Below are 19,286 nucleotides of genomic sequence, written 5' to 3' on the forward strand. Positions count from 1 at the left end.
GTTCAGTCGCTAGATTGGCAGTCAACTTTGTTTGAAACGGACAACGAGTCAATATTCTAAGCTACATAGTAAAAAGGTCCGCACCCACCCACCTGTAGAATTGTTGAGACCTAGAAATAAAAAAATACGTTAACTTTTGTAAATATCTGTTGAACGGAAGTATGGAGCCTGCAGAACATAGAAATGCTAGGTTGCCGTAAAAATCCTGACTATTTGTCACTGCAATGCACAAGCCAAATAATAAATTTATCAGAAGCTTTGAATTAAGTCCACAGTTATCCCATTTGAGCAGAAAAAATAGATTAAAGTTTACACTTTTGACAACTTTTTCCAGATCTCATCCATACCCAATAATTATGTATCTTTTTTATAATATATACGTTCGACATCGCTACATCGTCACAATTGTAATAACAACCATAGTTACCAAACTTGTATGGTACCTAATATATATACCTAATTTATATAAATTTTATTATCAAAAAAAAAAGTTTGATTTGTCTAACCCTTCTAATTAATAAAATTTTAGGTACTTACAAAGTCTAACGTTAAATGCACAAAACCTGGAAATATCAGTAAGGTGGGTACAATGAGCAGAATCAATTATAGGTTACATTTTTCAAAAAATCTTTATAAAAATATTGCCCAATATGTACAGTAGAATCCGTTTATTATGACTCCGCTTATATGAAGTTTGGTTTTCATATAAAATTCTTTCTTTATAAAAAGTCGGATATACCTAATGAATTCGCCTACAGTGACATGTCATTATTGGGACTTTGACCTGCATCCTACATTCAAAAATAATTATCGGGAGAGCCATGCCATATCCGACGACTAAAAAAAAACCTACAGATGTGTGTACTTATTGCATATTTTTATATTTTATCTCTCTTATGTTTTTGTCTAGTTAAATAAATTTGTAGATTCCTACGGACAAAATGAGGCGATTTTTTAATTTCTACGAAATGCTTTGTATGACGTCCACTTAGTAGGTATGACGTTTTTGTAAAGTACCTTCCTTGTCACTTTAAACGGATTCAACTCCCAGTATTTGGTCAATTTAATTAAAAATAGCTTTGGGTGTCGTGAGGTTTCGCGCATATAACGTTACACGCTGACCGATTTACGGGTTTCACCCATAAAACGCCAAATGCAAGTATGTGATTAGGCGTTTAGGTATTTACTTTATAGGTATATTGCTATCTTGCGCTGCCAGTTTTCTTTCCTTTAAATAATTCTTCTTTATATAATCTAATATTCGCTGCAGAATCCTAAAAATAAAAAATAAATTGGCATTAGTGATGAAACTACTAACACATTTTTATCGTTCCATAATTCAATGATTGTGTTATATTTAGTTTTAATTAATGTAACTTACAGATTAGTCCTGATAAGCCTTGTAGTAACGATTTCAACTTTTTACTGATTAATAGTTATTAGATAAGTTACTATTTATTAAAAAAAAACATACTTAGTTCGTGTCCCTCGGGGAACAGTTAAAAAAAGTAATTGTAGGTATTTGGATAAAAAAGTTGAAAACGAGGCCAAACTCTCCTTCATTACCTACAGTACAACTGAGAGACACCCTGTATACCTGCCTAACAGTATTGGGGCTAGTAACGATTAAAACGCCAAATTCTCTTAGTTTTGTTCATTAATAACTATGCTAGAACTGTACGAAGTATAGCTAAAGAGTAATGTATCGAATGTCTTGTATGAATATTAATATGTATTACCTTCTTCGCTTCCCGCCATTCTAAATTACGTAGTCGATTCAGTCCTTTTAGATTACGGTCAAGTATTTTTAAGAACTCCGCTCTAGTTATTTTTGGTGTCTCTGTGGTTCCATTCAACGATGGGTCCGGGGGTGATGTCACGGCCTGTAATTTAGGTACCCAATAAGAAACATTTATGTAACAAAAAAATCATTTGATATCAGCAATTTCGTAAGTCATTAAATAAGTACCTATTATGTAAGTGACGACACTATTTAAATTCGATTACCTAAATTGGAAGAAAGTTACGCAAACTAGGTTTCAACTAATTGGTTATTAATTAGTTATTATGATGAAGGTACTTAGGTGATTTTGTCATAGAAAATATTTCTTCACTTGGAGTGATCATAAAGTTATACCTAAGCATGTAATGGACGAGCGAGAAATCCGTGTTTCGAAAGGCATGATACACTTTTGAGTCCCGGCTGCCATTTGAACATTTTTGGCAGTCATTAAAGGTAGTCAGAAGTCAGAGAGGCTGACTACCAGCCATAGCAAAAGGTAACGGGTTATCCGAGTAACTGCGGTTAGGGGTTATTCCCGCTCGGTAACACCCTTTCGTCAACACTGTTGACGATCGGGAAAAAAAAGTTTCGTTCGTTCACAGTGTTGACAAACGCTATTTATTATTTTAGTGTAAAATGGTCATTATGCACATGATAAGGTCACTTTTATTTTCTAGTTAATTGTGTTTTAAAAGATCTAACATAATCCATTAAAACATTTAAAAAATTCATGTCACTTTATTTCCATATTTTAAAAATAAAAACCAGCATTCATGGACACTGTGAACGAACGAAACTTTTTTTTCCCGATCGTCAACAGTGTTTACGAAAGAGTGTTACCGAGCGGGAATAACCCGCGTTGAGGAGGTCAGATAGGCCGTCCCTTTTGTATAAAACATTGGTACCCATCTGCATCCGGTTAGACTAGAAGCCGATCCAAACGTAGTTAGGAAAAGGCTAGGCAGATCGTGATGAGCTATGCTTGGTTGAGATTGACCTATGAGACCTATGAGAATTACCTATTTCACGTATTCGAAAATCGCAGGCAAGCAAGAGCGTCAACACCACAGAAGTTGTCACGTCATAGGAAGGCACCTACTGCGTACCTACCTTCATATACCTAAGTTGTGAGATTCACAGTAATAGAGGTACTTACGTTTTCATCTGCAAATTGATTATTTACCAATTCAGATATTTGATTGTAGGCGCTTTTCGTATCGTTGATTTGCTGTAAAATAAAAATATTATATTTTATAAGAAGAAGGAAACCGACATAGAGTAAAAAATAATAAAATAAACTCAATCTTGTACCTGAGTATACATATAAAAGTATGTAGGTATATTAATACCTACCCGAACACGATTTTTTTTAATTAGGTACGAAAAATTTCACCATAATTACCTACTAAAATATTTTTATTAATGTGCTATTGGTATGGGCTGTTTGCGCAACTACGTGATATCTGACTCGGGGGCAGTAAAATCGACTCCCGCCCATGCGGCGGATAGCCACCCACTCCATATCGGTACCAAATTAAAATTCATTCTGTAAGTGCTAAAGATCACTGCGATTAATCGCGGAAGTACGGACGGATAAACTGACACGGCGGATCGGAAACCTAAAAATTACTATACTCTCTCAAAATCACTACGACAAAATACGGTGAAAACCCTATTGAATAACATTTTTCAAGTCACAGGGATTTTGGGATAGAAAATGGTACGTTTTCATCAATGATAAAATAGTACATTTGGTTACGGGTGCGGTAAATTTGATATGACAGTCGAGGCGGGACTTAAGGTGTCTACACACCAAAGCCGCAGATGCCGGCGGCACAGCCCGGCGGCCCAACCCGCCGGCCGTATTTTGTACAATCATGCGGCATGATTGAACAAAATACGGCCGGCGGCTTGGGCCGCCGGGCTGTGCCGCCGGCATCAGCGGCTTTGGTGTGTAGACACCATTAGGGAGAATAAATCCGCACAAGTGCCAAACGACATTTTTCAATACACTTGGGTACCTTCTACCATAAATAAAAGGCTTACACGTTAACACTCAAATTTAATTCTTATTTATCAGAGTAGCCATGACTATTTTTCTACAAGGTAAATTTATTATGAATGGGTATTTATACTGCTTACCTCCTAAACATCATCACCTCTTACCTCTAATATAACATGAAATATTGTCCCAAAAAATCCCCTTTTTGGAGCTACAGCGATGTGCCTACCAGCTCTTACAGCAGCCTGTCTGGCTGTTCGATCCTTTTCAATCACCTCGTCTGCTGTTGGCTGAAAACAATAAAATAAACTTGGTATTGGCTTGTTGATTTTAGAGAAGCAGTCACGCTAATCCTATTGTTTCTTGTGACCTGGAAGTATTTTTAACTTGTGTAAACACTTGCATAAAAATAATGAAGAACTTTGGTCCTATACAGGACAGCAGGGGCCCGCTAAATTAATAATGTCAAAATTGAATCGCAATAGCAGTTTTAACCATATCGGGCATTCTGCCATCCGTCATCACAGTGGCGTGCACTTGGAGAGGCCTATGTCCAGCAGTGGACTGCGATAGGCTGATGATGATGATGATGGGCATTCTACTACTAATAAAAGACCAATCGTATTCCAATGACATTCGATTGGTTTGCGATTGGTCTGCCATTTGGTCTATAAGGTAGTTTGCTCTACAATCACATTGCAATCGTAAATAATTTGCAGACAATATGATTCATTATTAAGTCACAGAAATTAATAAAAACTTTTATTTAAAAGAAAATATAGCGGAATTCTACATACGCTTCAATCGTAATTGAGTCGTGATTGGATCTCAGTCGAATGTGAATCGTATGTCGCTTAAGTAAAATTAGTAGAATCGCGCCCCAGAACTAAAGTGGAAGCCAGATTCTGATTTGTCTTAGGCAGGTAGCTATCTACTTACATAGGTAGGTACATATACATTGCAATTTGCAAAATATGTAGGTAGGTTAAAAATCTATGACTTTGAAAGGAGAATGGGCAAGAATGTATGAAGTTTGGTCCAAATGTCCACCACGAACGAGACCTATATAATCAAATAGTCCACTTAATTTAGAGTAACTTTTACTAAGAAAGTGAAAAAAAAAACAATGCCAAAAAAAAGTTATAGCCAAAAATGTATTCTTAATTTTCGGTAGTTTTTGTATGTTATCATTATTATTTTTTATTTTATTCCACTTCCATTTCCGCACTTTATCTAAAACTAAGATGAGCAAGACACATTTGCATATAAACAGCTCATATTTTTTTTGCCCGATGGATGTACGAATCACTAACCAATTGAGGCGCCAGACGTGCTTGAATATACTCAGCGGTGCCTGGATCTAAGAAAGTTCGATGTAACTGGTGGTGTCTTCTCTCTGATAATGAACAATTCTATTTTGTCAGAAGTTACAGAAAGTACGAAAATCAAACATCACGAAATGTAATTGAAAAAATCTATAAAATGTTTTATTTGATTTTGCTATACCTTTTTTCTGGCATTATAATATATTTTTTTACTTTCATAACAAAAAATGTTCTATATTTAACGGGCTATCTAGCCATATAGGTCTCGTTCGTGGTGGACATTTGGACCGGAATCGCCCATTGTCCTTTCTTCATCTATTGATAACCGTATGTAGAGTTGTAAATGCGCTGCAAATAATGCTTCAGAGGTAAAATCTAGAGTATTTTAAGTATGCCTATGTTTTACCATTTTCGAAACAGGGGGAGAAGAATACTTACCTACTCAAGCATATTACCTCTCGTTTAAGGTTTTTCTTATTTACCTAACTGTACTTAGGTAGGCTTAGTCAAAGTGTCTAAAGCTGCACCAAAGCGGTACCACACAATTTAAATGGATATTACCTATATTATAGGTATGTAATGTATATGTAAGTGCATACTCACTGGCTGCGCACTGATGCATGGTGCTATCATAGCGACGAATACAATTAAAACTAATAAGTATTGCATTAATCCTGGCGCCATTGTTGATTCAGTCTCCTTGGGCAATGAAGGTGTTTTCTGTTTAATAAATTTTCATGTCAAAAGAGTTGTTTAAATTTTATTATATGTAGGTATTCCACTGCAGATCTGTAGATCATAAAAATCAATTCAATAATTTATTGACTATACCAAAACGTTAAAGGCGCAAAACCTTAGACACCACAAACTATTTTTAATTCAATTGACTAAATTCTGAGAAAAAAGCTCATTATAAAAATTAAAGGTTTCGTGATCTGTAGAAGTTCGGTTTCAAGAATGTATTTCTCTAAAAGAAGAAGTTGACAGAAGCTCTACTGGTAAAAATTTCAAATCAGCGCGACATAGTGCGATAATGAAAGAATTATTCAAAGGACATCATTCATTTCGTACCCAAAAATGAAAGTGCCGGCCAGAGTAAAAAAATAATAGATTCTTGTAGAGAATAATGCCCTGAAGATTTTTTACTATTACAAGAATCGTCTACAGTTAACCCCCAGGCTGCTATTTGACTTTGAAAATACAAAAAAATTCAACAGTGTTTGGAGCATTACATTACGTCGCCAAACTGGAGAAGGCAGGCGCTGCCTTCAAACGACTCCTGCCTAACCTGGGCAGTCATTAAATGACCATGTATAGATTTTTTATTCACGGTACTCACACTTTAAACTCAAATAGCAGTCTTTCTTTTCATTTGATGACTTCCCAGGTTAGGCGGAGTCGTTTGAAGGCAGCGTCTGCCTTCTCCAGTTTGGGGATTTAATGTAATGCTCCAAATATTGTTGGATTTTTTGTATTTTCAAAGTCAAATAGCAGCCTGGGGGTTAACTGTAGACGATTCTTGTAATAGTAAAAAATCTTCAGGGCATTATTCTCTACAAGAATCTATTTTTTTTTTTTGCTCTGGCCGGCACTTTCATTTTTGGGTACAAAATGTTCGAGACTTGAATGATCTCCTTTGTTCAGTAATTAGGAGCTTGTTTGACTTAAATCTCCCCCTACCTATTTTTAAAGATTATTACTACCATTACTATCAGGAAGTGGTTTAAACAAACTATTTCAGGTTTTGCGCATTTAACTTTACACGTTGTGTAGATATACAAAGGGTTGATGATAATAACTAAGTACCCACATATATATTACTAGACTAGCTTCTGCCAGCGGTTTCACCCGCATCCCGTGGGAACCTCTGCACGAACCCGGATAAAAAGCCTATAGCCTTCCTCGATAAATAGGCTATCTAACACCGAAAGAATTGTTCAAATCGGACTAGTCGTTCCTGAGATTAGCGCGTTCAAACAAACAAACTCTTCAGCTTTATAATATTACTATAGATGAATCCGCAATCGAGTGATTTTTATTGAAGGCAAAAATGAAATACATCAATTGAACGACTTTTTCACGTGCGAGTAGGTAAGTAGGTACTACCTATATGTGCTCTTTTTTTTTCAATTTATAATTTCAAAATAAAAAAAAATCATTAAAATTAGCGTTTGATACCTACATCAGGCAGGCTTCTGGAGTGGACAGGTAGATTTGTCACGCATTTCCGATGTACCTTCAAACTGTAGCGAGATCCTTAATCTACGTGAATTGTCACGTAGATTAAGGATCCCGCTATTCCCGACGGAAATCAATGGAAACGCGGCGCGGACAGATCATAGGAATTAATTAATTCGTTAATCAAAAATAAAAAAGTGAAACGAACATAGGTAATTGTAAACGGAATAAAACACCTTTTGTAAATAGTAACCAAATAACACGTAGAAATCTAAAAGACAAATTAATTTCCTATTCCTAAACTACTGGATATAGATATTCAGACTAATTTTATAGCAGAATAATAATTATGTTTTTGTCGTATCATCAACACTTTATATGTCCTTTTGACAGTGTAACCAATCGGTAACACATATTATATCTATCTAGGTGTTAGATAGTAGGTACCTACCTGTTTAATTACCTTCAGACTCTGTTTAATTACCCAGAGTTCAGTTCAAGATATTGTCAGAGGCAGTCACTAGGGTCCAGTCACATTGGAGCATAGTTGAAGCGGACTACGATAATGCTGCACCAAAAGGAAAGAAACCTAAGTTAACGATGTTCGTAGGTTTGCGTTCGCTAAGTCCAAGGGGTGCTGCGAGCCGAGGCCCCTCCGGTGCGCAGAGTTACAAGTGGGTGTGTAGGTAGAGCCACATGCAGAGTAGCCCAATATTACAAGTTAGTAATTAGAAAGACTCTGTTGTTCTGGAGCCCGAATCTGCTAAGTTAATAATGTCAAAATTGAATCGCAATAGCAGATTTAATCTTAACGGGCATTCTGGGGCCCGATTCTCCTAAGTTAATAATGTCAAAAACGAATAGAAATCGAATCGCAATATGATCGCAATAGTAGTATTAACCATATCACCATCGGGCATTCTGCTACGACCAATAAGACCAATATAAGACCAATCGTATTCCAACGACATTCGATTGGTTTGCGATTGGTCTGCTATTTTGGTGATTTTGGTCTATACGGTAGTTTGCTCTACAATCATATTGCAATCGTAAATCATTTGCAGACAAAATGATTCATTATTGAATGACAGAAAAGGATAAAAACGTTTATTTCAAAGAAAAAATAGCGGAATGCCACATTCGCTTCAATCGTAATCGAGCCGTGATTGGATCGCAGTCGAACGTGAATCGTACGACGCTTAAGTAAAATTAGGAGAATCGGGCCCCTGCTACTTTTATAAGATCAATTGTATTCCAATTCCAATTGAGTCGTGATTGGATCTCAGTCGGATGTGAATAGTATGTCGCTTAAGTAAAATTAGCAGAATCGAACCTAGCTGTTTCTTTTTTCGTCACAGGTTGTTACGGTTGTTGGTTGTTTTGTAGTTACGGTGTTCAACAGATTTGGACAGGGTGATGGGTAAAGTTAGCCGGTAGGTAGGTATATCCAATAGAAAACCATTTGCCCGGGAAATGAAAGCTTATGTCATAACTGTCATAAGCTTCATTTTTTATTTTGGCCAAAAAAGTAAATCACCGAAACACCGACCCACAGGTCCCACAGGATGTGCCTGTGCCCATATTATTAATCAATAATTTAGTAAATACCTACCCCCTTACTTATGAAATCTCTAATCACCTTCTAAGCAACACTTTAACTAATCATTACTTAAGACTTTAAGTAGTGATTAAATGTTAGTTAAGACATGCTTAAGCAACGTTTATAAGTAAGAATTTTCTTAAACAGCCCTTAGTTATTACTTATTTTTAATTCACGTTTATAAGTAAGGCTGCTAGTATTTACAACGAACACGTGTTCATCTCCTTTTGGGGTCGACTGTACCTACCTACCTACTTACCGCGGGACTAACGAATATGATGTTGAAAATAAAGAAAACACAGTAGGTACTACGGCTTACATTCGAATAACAAAGTATCGACTTTTCGAAACAGTTTCTGAACAGCAAACTTAAAATCTTATTCATTCGCACCCTCGCGCGGCTTTTGTTGCTAAAGATGCGACACAAATTATGGATGACGCGATGATGGGCACACAAAATGTCAGTATAGCAGATAAATAGTCTGTCGCGGATTCACGGACTCAGGCATTCGATGCACATATACCGTCATTCTGTCGGCTGAACAGAAGGGACGTAGACGCTATGGAAAATAATTGCAATACCTATATTAACTTTAACTAGAAGTACTCAACAGAAAAAGAAGAAGAATGGTATCATCTAGATTTGAGATTTAATTTTAAAACGCTCCTCAAGCTAAATTTCTTCCGAAACTAAAACCCGAGTACACGACCGTGCTTGTGTTCATACCTCTACCCACCCCCACCAGGCCACCACCTTTTTTTTATGGGAAATCCAGGTATAGGTCCAGACTCTTCCCGCTATGGGTTAGCAACGTGGGGGAGAGTCAGAGTTTTCACTGATCAAAACCGATCATATCATGTTACCCTCGGTAACTCTTTCGAACAATCCTGCGGCCTCACCCCCGCCATCCTTTTTTTTTTTTTTTTAACGACGTCAAAAATCATCAAATGACCCCTCCCGCGGTGGGTTAGCAGCGGTGAGGGAGTGTCAGACTCTTACTGACTAAAAACCGTCGTGATCCGTCGTAGGCCTTTTTATGTGCTAGGGCCGCGGTATCTCTTTCAAACAACCCGCAGCCCCGGCAGGCCTTGGCCCTATTGGGCCCCGCTGGGGTTGCTGACATCTCTTTGAGGAGCGCGTGGATCAACGCGCGCCGCCGACACGGGTCTGTTGTCTAAAAATAGACATGAGCGATGAGCCACCCGAACTCACCGCCCACAGACCCACGCCTACGGTGGCCGGGAGTCGTCTCGCGACACCCGGCGCCCGTGGTGTCTACCTGCTCCAGCGCGGCGGCCGGGATGAGAGGTGCGAACTCTCTGACGTTCCGCCGCCTCCTTCTCGACCATGACTGCTTCACAGAAGGAGGCGACGGCATCCCATTCCCTCTCGCCCAGGACCATGGTTTGAACCAGGGCCGGACGCGAGAGGTCGCCGCCGCCTAAAGCCTCGACGAGGACCCGGCGGTGCCCTTCCCACGCAGGGCACTCCTGGACTGTGTGGTCCACCGTGTCCTCGGGGCTATCCGCACAGTGGTGACACCCGGGCGCCTCCTCACGACCGATTCGATGCAGATACCTCCCGAAACAACCGTGTCCGGTGAGGACCTGCGTCATGCGGTACGTGAGGGCGCCGTGACTCCTCCCGAGCCACTCCTCAACCCCCGCCACCCTGAATCCTGAAATTGGTCTGCGAGTACACAACCGTGACAGCAAAAAGTTTCGGTCTTGGGAGGTAGGTAATCCTAGGTAGGCTACCCGAACATCCCACTCACCACATGCATAGATTATTAATTAGGTACTTCGTAAATTCCCTTTCTGCCCAAGGATATCGTAAAATTCGTAAACTGTTTGCAGTGTGTTGCTCATATTTTTTGTATGGACATTGAACACTCATAAATATACTTACTTGTTTTTTACGCAATCTACAAGTAGGTAATGAATGCATAAACACTACGGAGGACACATCACACGTTCTACACACGGAAGGTCAATCAATCAGTGAAGGGGAGTTTTTTACAAACACCTCAGATCAGACCAAGTTGTTTTAAATGTGAATCCAATTTTCCTTGAGCCTTTCTATACATTATATACGATTAAAATTACTTATTTATAAATATGTCGAAAGGTAACGCTTTCTGTTTCGGTACACGGTTCCTGAGATTTTTTTCTCCTAAGATGTCAAATCAGACCAGGCAGTAGGTCCTAGTTTATCCTAGAGTGAACGGATATATATCAGGATCAATCAGTTTGCCCATGCCCAGCCTAGACTGGTTTGTCCAATTCAGCAATAGGACAAGGACAAATTAGTTTGGACTAGGCTATACCTACTAGTTAATCCCACCATGTACAGGAAGAACAAGTAAGTTCAAAACTAGTTTTTCCTGAAATCGGGTTTGGCCGGTAACACACATATTATACAATTAGTGTTCACGTAGGCATCGCGAATGTGGACTAAAGCCGGGGATACACATGCCTGCAGATTGCGCACTAGCAGGGCCGCGCCGACCCCCGGCAGCGCCTGTGTGCGAAACCTATGAAGCGCCTCTTTTTTAACGAATCGTCATAAAATAGTTATTTGTTATACAAGAGTGCAAAGTTGCTTTTTAACCGCGGGCTCAATTTTGATGACCGAGCAAGCGAATAATAAGAATCCTGAGCGACAGCGAGGGAATCAAAAGAGCACAAGGTGAAAAATCTTTGCACTCGAGTGCAACACGTAACTTTTCATCCCACCTCATCGAGGAAATTTCTAAACGCAAAAAAACAAAATGGCGCGGGGTTGCGACAGTCATCGAGAGGATCCAGCTGCTGGGCCTGGAGGTGGCCTTGAACAAATCCGAGGCCATGTGCTTTCATGGGCTTCGGAACGCGCCACCTTCAGGCTCCCAAGTCACGGTGGGGGGGGTTACCATCGGCGTCGAGAGGGCGATGAAATACCTGGGACTCGTCCTCGACGGCCGGTGGAACTTCGTCGAGCATTTCCGACGTTTGGGCCCCAAACTGGAGAAGGCAGGTGCTGCATTCAAGCGGCTCCTGCCCAACCTGGAAGGCCCAAACGCCCCCTGCCGTAAACTCTACGCGGGGGTCATGCGGTCCATGGCCCTTTACGGGGCCCCGGTATGGGCACGTTCGGTACGGCCGCGGGCTGTACACTACCTGAACGTGCCCCAAAGGGTGATAGCCATTAGGCTAATCCGGGGGTACCGCACGGTCTCCCGCGAAGCAGCTGGCCTACTTGCTGGACTGCTACCGTGGGATCTGGAGGCGAGGGTCTTCTTGCGCCTGTACGACTGGCGCGAGGAGGCTCAGCGCCGGGGAGAAACCCCGTTGCCGCGGCAAGTTGTCGCGCAGCGGGCGGAGCTCCGGCGCGATCTCATGGTGGCCTGGAGGGAGCGACTGTCGCAACCCAGTGCAGGGCACGCCACCATCGTGGCGGTAAGTCCCCTCTTTGAGGAGTGGCTCGGGAGGAGTCACGGCGCCCTCACGTACCGCATGACGCAGGTCCTCACCGGACACGGTTGTTTCGGGAGGTACCTGCACCGCATCGGTCGTGAGGAGGCGCCCGGGTGTCACCATTGTGCGGACAGCCCCGAGGACACGGTGGACCACACAGTCCAGGTGTGCCCCGCATGGGAAGGGCACCGCCGGGTCCTCGTCGAGGCTTTGGGCGGCGGCGACCTCTCGCGTCCGGCCCTGGTTCAGGCCATGGTCCGGGGCGAGAGGGAATGGGATGCCGTCGCCTCCTTCTGCGAAGCCGTCATGCTCGAGAAGGAGGCGCGTTGTTCCACGCGCTCCTCAAAGAGATGTCAGCAACCCCAGCGGGGCCCAGCAGGGCCAAGGCCTGCCGGGGCTGCGGGTTGTTCGAAAGAGATACCGCGGCCCTGGATCATAAAAGGCCAATGACGGAACACGACGGTTCTTAGTCAGTAAGAGTCTGACACTCCCTCACCGCTGCTAACCCACAGCGGGAGGGGTCATTTGATGATTTTTGAAGTCGGAAAAAAAAAAAAAAGCTGTATGCCCTAACGTTACAATAGCATTACGAATTATGCTAACTATGCCAGTTACAGTAGCAAGCGCGGAAAGGTCCTTTTCTAAATTAAAACTTATAAAAAATTACCTGCGCTCTACAATGAGTCAGGAAAGATTAACTAATTTAGCAACAATATCCATAGAGGAGGCCATACTACTAGTATTACACACACTTTCAATCAAATGATTGTTCATTTGTTTTGTTTTACCTTAGCTATCTCGTTCGTTAAAATCGAGGAATACCCGTGATCGCATCGGGCTGCGTTCAGAAACTCACTCATACTCATACTCGGCGCCTCTACGGTTTTAAATAACTAGTACTTTTTCCCTGGTTCAAAGAACTGCCGCCGTTTTAACGTTGAGCTCGTAAGGAATGTAAACTAAAACCCTAAACGTAAAATGAAACCATAAACGTGAATAATAATAAACATTAAATATTGAGAGACTTGTTCAATAAGCGTTACAGATGTTTTGTAGTTTACAAGGCCTATGTTGCGCCTATTGTACCTACTTGTCGATACTCCACTACAAAAAAAAATCATATAGGTAACAAAAATAATTTAGGTGGCAGTGGCGGCGCGGCGCCCCTATTGTCTTGGCGCCTGTGTGCGCCGCACACTTCGCACACAGGGGCGGCGCGGCCCTGCGCACTAGCATACCAGGGGCCCGAATCTCCTAAGTTAATAATGTCAAAATCGAATAGAAATTGAATCGCAATATGATCGCAATAGCAGTTTTAACCATATCGGGCATTCCGATTCTCCTAATTTTACTTAAGCGACATACGATTCACATTCGACTGCGATCCAATCCCGACTCGATTACGATTGAAGCGGCAAATGATTTACGATTGCAAAAGATTGTACAGCAAACTACCGTATAGACCAAAATCACCAAAATAGCAGACCAATCGCAAACCAATCGAATGTCATTGGAATATGATTGGTCTTATATTAGTAGCAGAATGCCCGATAAGGTTAAAACTGCTATTGCGATCATATTGCGATTCAATTTCTATTCGATTTTGACAATATTAACTTAGGAGAATCGGGCCCCAGTCTAACCAAGGGGTAGGTATTGGGTTGCCCGGGTAACTGGGTTGGGGAGGTCAGATACCTAGGGAAGTCGCTCCTTGTTAAGCACTGGTACCTACTCAGCTACATCCGGTAAGACTGGAAGCCGACCGCAACATAGTTGGGAAAAAGGCTCGGAGGATGATGATGGACCTACTTACCTATATCTATCACGCCGACAAAGTGATAAAATAAAAAGTGGTTTGTTTTATTATTCTTAGGTTAATCGTAACTTCTTTCGATAACAATTGAATCCCAACAGCAGTTTTAACTTTAGCGGGCATTCTGCTACTAGGTAATATAATATAAGACCAATCGTATTCCAATATTTCCAATTACGGTTGAAACGTAAGTTTGTGGCATTCCGCTTTAAAGTTTTTATCCTTTTCTGTGGTTCAATAATGAATCATATTGTCTGTAATCAAGTGAAAGTTTGTGTGTATTCCTTCTTCATGCGCAAAAGGCTGAAAGGATTTTGAAGAAGTTTGGCAGTTATAAACGAAGCCCCCGTCAGAATAACATTTAGGCTTTTTTTCGGCTGCATTAATTAGTTCTGTCAGGAAGCGGGTAAAACTACAGGTGTAAGCTTATATGCTTATGCATTAAATGTAACACAAACGGAGGACCTACGGTCACTCGGCACTCCTTGGAACATTATGGTCCGACCCGGGAATCGAACCCGAGACCTCGTGCTAGTGCTAAGCAGCCGTGTTTGCAACAGCTAGACCGAGTTATATGACGAACAGGATGGACACGTTTTTTTTTACCTTAGGAGCGATTAGGTATGTCCGAAAATTATCAAACAGCATTAAAAAATAATTTCAGTTAAACCCTATTCCTTTTTAAATGCACATATAACAATAATAACACGTTAGGGTCGGAATTCAATAGTAACGCTCCGCGCACTTTACGTGCAGGTGTACCGACCAAGTTTAGGCAGTTACGAAAAAGCGAAAACGCAGAACATTATAGGTACTATCTTTTGAAATGTTTAGTATAATACACCTTACAATTTCGGTACAGACGCGTACACTGTTAAATACATAATAATTACAGAAGCCGCACAACTAATTATCTATAAGATTCAAATGACCATTTTCGACAACATCTGGCCTGGGTAACGTACCTACACTACTTGCAGGGGGGTCGGTAAATGCCCTAATAAAACATTTTTTTTTCACTGTTTATTTTACCACTTTGTCGGCGTGATCGATATACATCATTTTGGTATTAATATCACCTTTCTAGTGTTAACGTGACTGAGATTATCCACGGAAGGACGGACTGACAAAAAAACCTGGCAAAACTACATAACCTTAGTTTTTTTTTTTTTTTTTGCCTGTTGACTACTGAGTCCTTAAAAGAAGAAAGATTCCTATTTTCTTATCGTCCACCGATTTCCCTAATTCATTTTTTTTTTGCATTTAAAGCAACAGTCGGTCAGTGGGTCGTCTTAGGGGCAGTCCTGCAGCAGAATCGGTCGGATACATAGTTAAACCTACTAAATACTAACTAAACTCGAACTTGCCATAACAAATATTAAAAATGTAATCACAATCATTGGGTACTTACATAAATTAATCCATTTACATCCAAAGGTTCGAACTACGCGATCGTCAAAGATAAACAGAAACTGGGCAAACAGGCAAACACCGTAACTTAACTTGCACATACACAATAATTTAAGGAGGTACATACCTACAACTACTTAAATTCTACAAAAATGTAACATCGGATTTTAAATAAAAGTAATTCATGAGTGACAAATTCACATATGTATATAAAAAATACCTACAAAATGATGGACGCAGTGATCAGGCAACGCGACAGAACACTGTCTTCGCAGCCTAAGTCAACGAGTGCACTGTGCAGCACGGTGTTCAAACTAAGCGTGCGAAGCCCGCGCACAAGCACCATCGGTGCCAAGGCCATCGCTGCCGCTGATTGCGAAGTAGTTATGTCAGCTTGTGTTCTACTTATGCAATCTTACCTACCATTACGATGCAGTTCGACGGCCCGCGTTGATTCTTCCTAATGTTTGACGCGCTGCGTATACAGATACCAAACGAATGATTTTTATATCACAGTATCTATGCCTTGCTAAATAAATATCGTATACCTACCTACTTCTTAATATTATGAAAGCGAAAGATTGTTATGTAGGTAGGTAGTATATTCCGGACGTAGTTATGTAGGTGTGCTAAGGCAAAACCCCGAAGTTCGGATTCACCTTGTTCTAGCTAGTCAGCCTCATCTTAGTGGGGCTAAACCTAGTTGTATCCTCTTATCTTCGGCTAGAACTAGGTGTAGCCCTCATTACATCACATCGGCTGGAATTAGGATTTCAGTTTAATTAAGCATTATGGCAAACTATTTAGTAATCTGTGATTATGGCCTTGTTTTGATATTCTTGACTGCATCATAGTCTGCATTTGAATGATTCATTTTAGTTTAAGCAATACATTTCTGAGTGGAAAACTGCTAATTCTATTTTCCAAAGAATATTTACAGTATCTATCTATTCATGAAGATGATTAATGGGTTTTTCTGACATAAGTAGGTAAGCTAGTTTTGTTAAAACTAAGAATTCTATAATATATTCTGGGATCTCGGGTAGATTATAGGATTTATTAGATAGATCGGTAATTTTTACAAAAAATAAATCCTTCGAAAAAACACTAAAAGGTTTAAAAAAGTTGGTGTTTACTGGAAACAGGGGCCGGATTCTGCTAAGTTAATAATGGTAAAATTGAATTCATTTCATTGGTTTGCCATTTGGTATATACATATATAGGGTAGTCTGCCCTACCCTACAATCATATTGCAATCGCATTTGCAGACTATACGATTTATTATATTGAATCACAGAAAAGGATAAAAACGTTTATTTAAAAGAAAAAATAGCGGAATGCCACATACGCTTCACTCCTAACGTAATGAGTCGTGATTGGATCTCAGTCGAATGTCAATCGTATGTCGCTTAAGTAAAATTAGCAGAATCGAGCCCCAGTTCAGGGGCCCGATTCTTCTAAGTTAATAATGTCAAAATCGAATAGAAATTGACTCACAATATGATCGCAATAGCAGTTTTAACCTTATCGGGCATTCTGCTACTAATATAAGACCAATCGTATTCCAACGACATTCGATTGGTTTGCGATTGGTCTGCTATTTTGTTGATTTTGGTCTATACGGTAATTTGTTCTACAATCATTTTGCAATCGTAAATCATGTGCAGACAAAATTATTCATTATTGAATGACAGAAAAGGATAAAAACGTTTAGAAAAAATAGCGGAATGCCACATACGCTTCAATCGTGATCGAGTCGGGATTGAATCTCAGTCGAACGTAAATCGTATGTCGCTTAAGTAAAATTAGGAGAATCGGGCCCCAGTTTATTTGGCCACCGATGCACCTAAAAATTTATTTGTTTGATTTTTAGTGTTTTTAGAAGTCTGCCTTTTACATTTTTTATTTTTAACTTTTCAGTGGTTATACAGGGTTACTGGTAAGTAGACCGCATCCTTTCATGAGGTGATAGTATAGGTCAATACGGACAAATTTGACCATGGGATACACTGGGCAAAAGTTAACCCGTTTCCAGATAATCGAATTTCAAGATCTTCTTAACAAGTCGTCTAGGTACACGTATAAATTTTTATTATTAGTTAAAAGTCTCGTTTTTGCGGATTTGTGTGTGTTTTGTGCCTGTTTGGATAGCTAGATAAATGTAGATGTTTCTTAAGTATTCTGCACAAAAAAATGAAGAGTAATATTTTTTAGAAAATAGCTACTAAAAAAGTAATTGCTGTTCGCTATAATTTCCTCTATGATTTGTACAGTTTTATGGTTTGTTACTATGAAGTGATTCATCTTCTATCCATAAACACACAAAAATCCACAAAAACGAGACTTGACTAATAATAAAAATTTATACGTGTACCTAGACGACTGATCTTGAAATTCGATTATCTTGAAACGGGTTAACTTTTGCCCAGTGTATGCCATGGTCAAATTTGTCCGTATTGACCTATACTATCACCTCATGAAAGGATGCGGTCTACTTACCTACAAGTAACCCTGTATAAGGTAAACAGTACCCGTAAAGCTTAAAGGGGATTAAATGGGCTCATATAAATAGCCAATTGATGTCTAAAAAAAAACTTTACAGAAACGGTTTAAAATAGCTTTCGAAGAGAGTAAATGTAATTATCAAATGAGACAAATATGTATTGGATTTCCCAGTTAACTGGGTTGAGGATGAGAGGTCAGATACACAGTTCACAGTCGATTTACGATTGCAGTAACATTATAGAGCCGACTACCTTTTAGACCAATGGGAGTCCAATGGAATGTCATTGGAATACGATTGGTCTTATATTAGTAGATGAATGCCCGCGAAGGTTAAAGCTATTGAGATTCAATTGATATCCAATTGACACAGTATTAAATTTTGCTTGCTGCTTCTCAATTATCGGGGGCTCAATGCTAGCTGCATTGAGCCCCCGATAATAGGGTATTTTAGTCTAGATGAGAAAAAAATTAAAAGTGAATTACAATGATTGTTTAGAGGAAAAGCAATCGGGAAATGTTAGTTTCACTTCGTAAGGTACATAAATATATTTTTTATTGCAGTTTTAAGTTTTTAGGTTTTTTTATCTGTCTTTGAACACTACGAAATGTCGCCGCCATGCTAATGACGTCATTACGGTAGTGTCAGTTAAAATTTTCAATACATAGGGTCATTTCGCCTGTTCGCGTCCATAGCCCAGTTCGCGTCCATTTTGCCGATCTCCTTTTAAAAATCCTCGAAAACAAGTCAATTAACACACTAATCAAACGAAAAGTCATTACCGCTAATACGTTAATGTATAAGAGGCACGCACAGATAGACAAACGTTCTGTGCGTCCAACCAATCCTTTTAGAAAAAATAATTAGTCTAGGCTCTTCAACAAGAAAGCGAAAACACGCAGAATTTTAGATAAAAATTAGTGTGCAGCGGCGTGTTTGATGGTAAGTTTTATATTGTTTTATGTGAATTTTAGGATAGATAGCTATTTCTACAGTTTAATGATGAATAAAAGTATAATGTTTATTATGAATTTGGTAATGTTTTTTTTTTTATATTTAACGAGTAAAATAAGGTGGACGCGAATTACTACATCGAATTTTACGAAACTTCCACTTTGCGTCCACAATGGACGCGAACTAAAACTATCCTCTATAATAATAAACCAAATTGCGTCCACTGTTTTCGTTAAATACTTGCTTATAAAAAATAATTAAA

General features: G+C 39.7%; 1 protein-coding gene across 7 annotated transcripts; it reads right to left on the reverse strand.

The window, feature by feature from the left end:
* Positions 1 to 125: 125 nt before the first annotated feature.
* Positions 126 to 16,071, reverse strand: LOC124634105. 7 transcript variants are annotated; one of them, XM_047169854.1, is made up of 7 exons: positions 15,792 to 15,904; positions 7,740 to 7,856; positions 5,714 to 5,899; positions 3,950 to 4,075; positions 2,940 to 3,011; positions 1,740 to 1,883; positions 126 to 1,274 (listed from the first exon to the last, which is right to left on the reverse strand). In XM_047169854.1, the coding sequence occupies exons 3-7, from the start codon at positions 5,792 to 5,794 to the stop codon at positions 1,203 to 1,205; spliced, it is 495 nt and encodes a 164-aa protein (XP_047025810.1). In that variant the 5' UTR covers positions 5,795 to 5,899; positions 7,740 to 7,856; positions 15,792 to 15,904; the 3' UTR covers positions 126 to 1,202. The 7 variants fall into 7 exon arrangements, with proteins under 7 accessions (XP_047025810.1, XP_047025645.1, XP_047025580.1 ...); XM_047169689.1 differs by having other exon boundaries at positions 5,714 to 5,830; positions 15,792 to 15,899; XM_047169624.1 differs by lacking the exon at positions 15,792 to 15,904 and adding an exon at positions 15,569 to 15,775 and having other exon boundaries at positions 5,714 to 5,830.
* Between the last annotated feature and the right edge of the window lie 3,215 nt (positions 16,072 to 19,286).

This window comes from Helicoverpa zea, chromosome 1 (assembly GCF_022581195.2).
Source record: "Helicoverpa zea isolate HzStark_Cry1AcR chromosome 1, ilHelZeax1.1, whole genome shotgun sequence".
Lineage (NCBI taxonomy): Eukaryota > Metazoa > Arthropoda > Insecta > Lepidoptera > Noctuidae > Helicoverpa > Helicoverpa zea.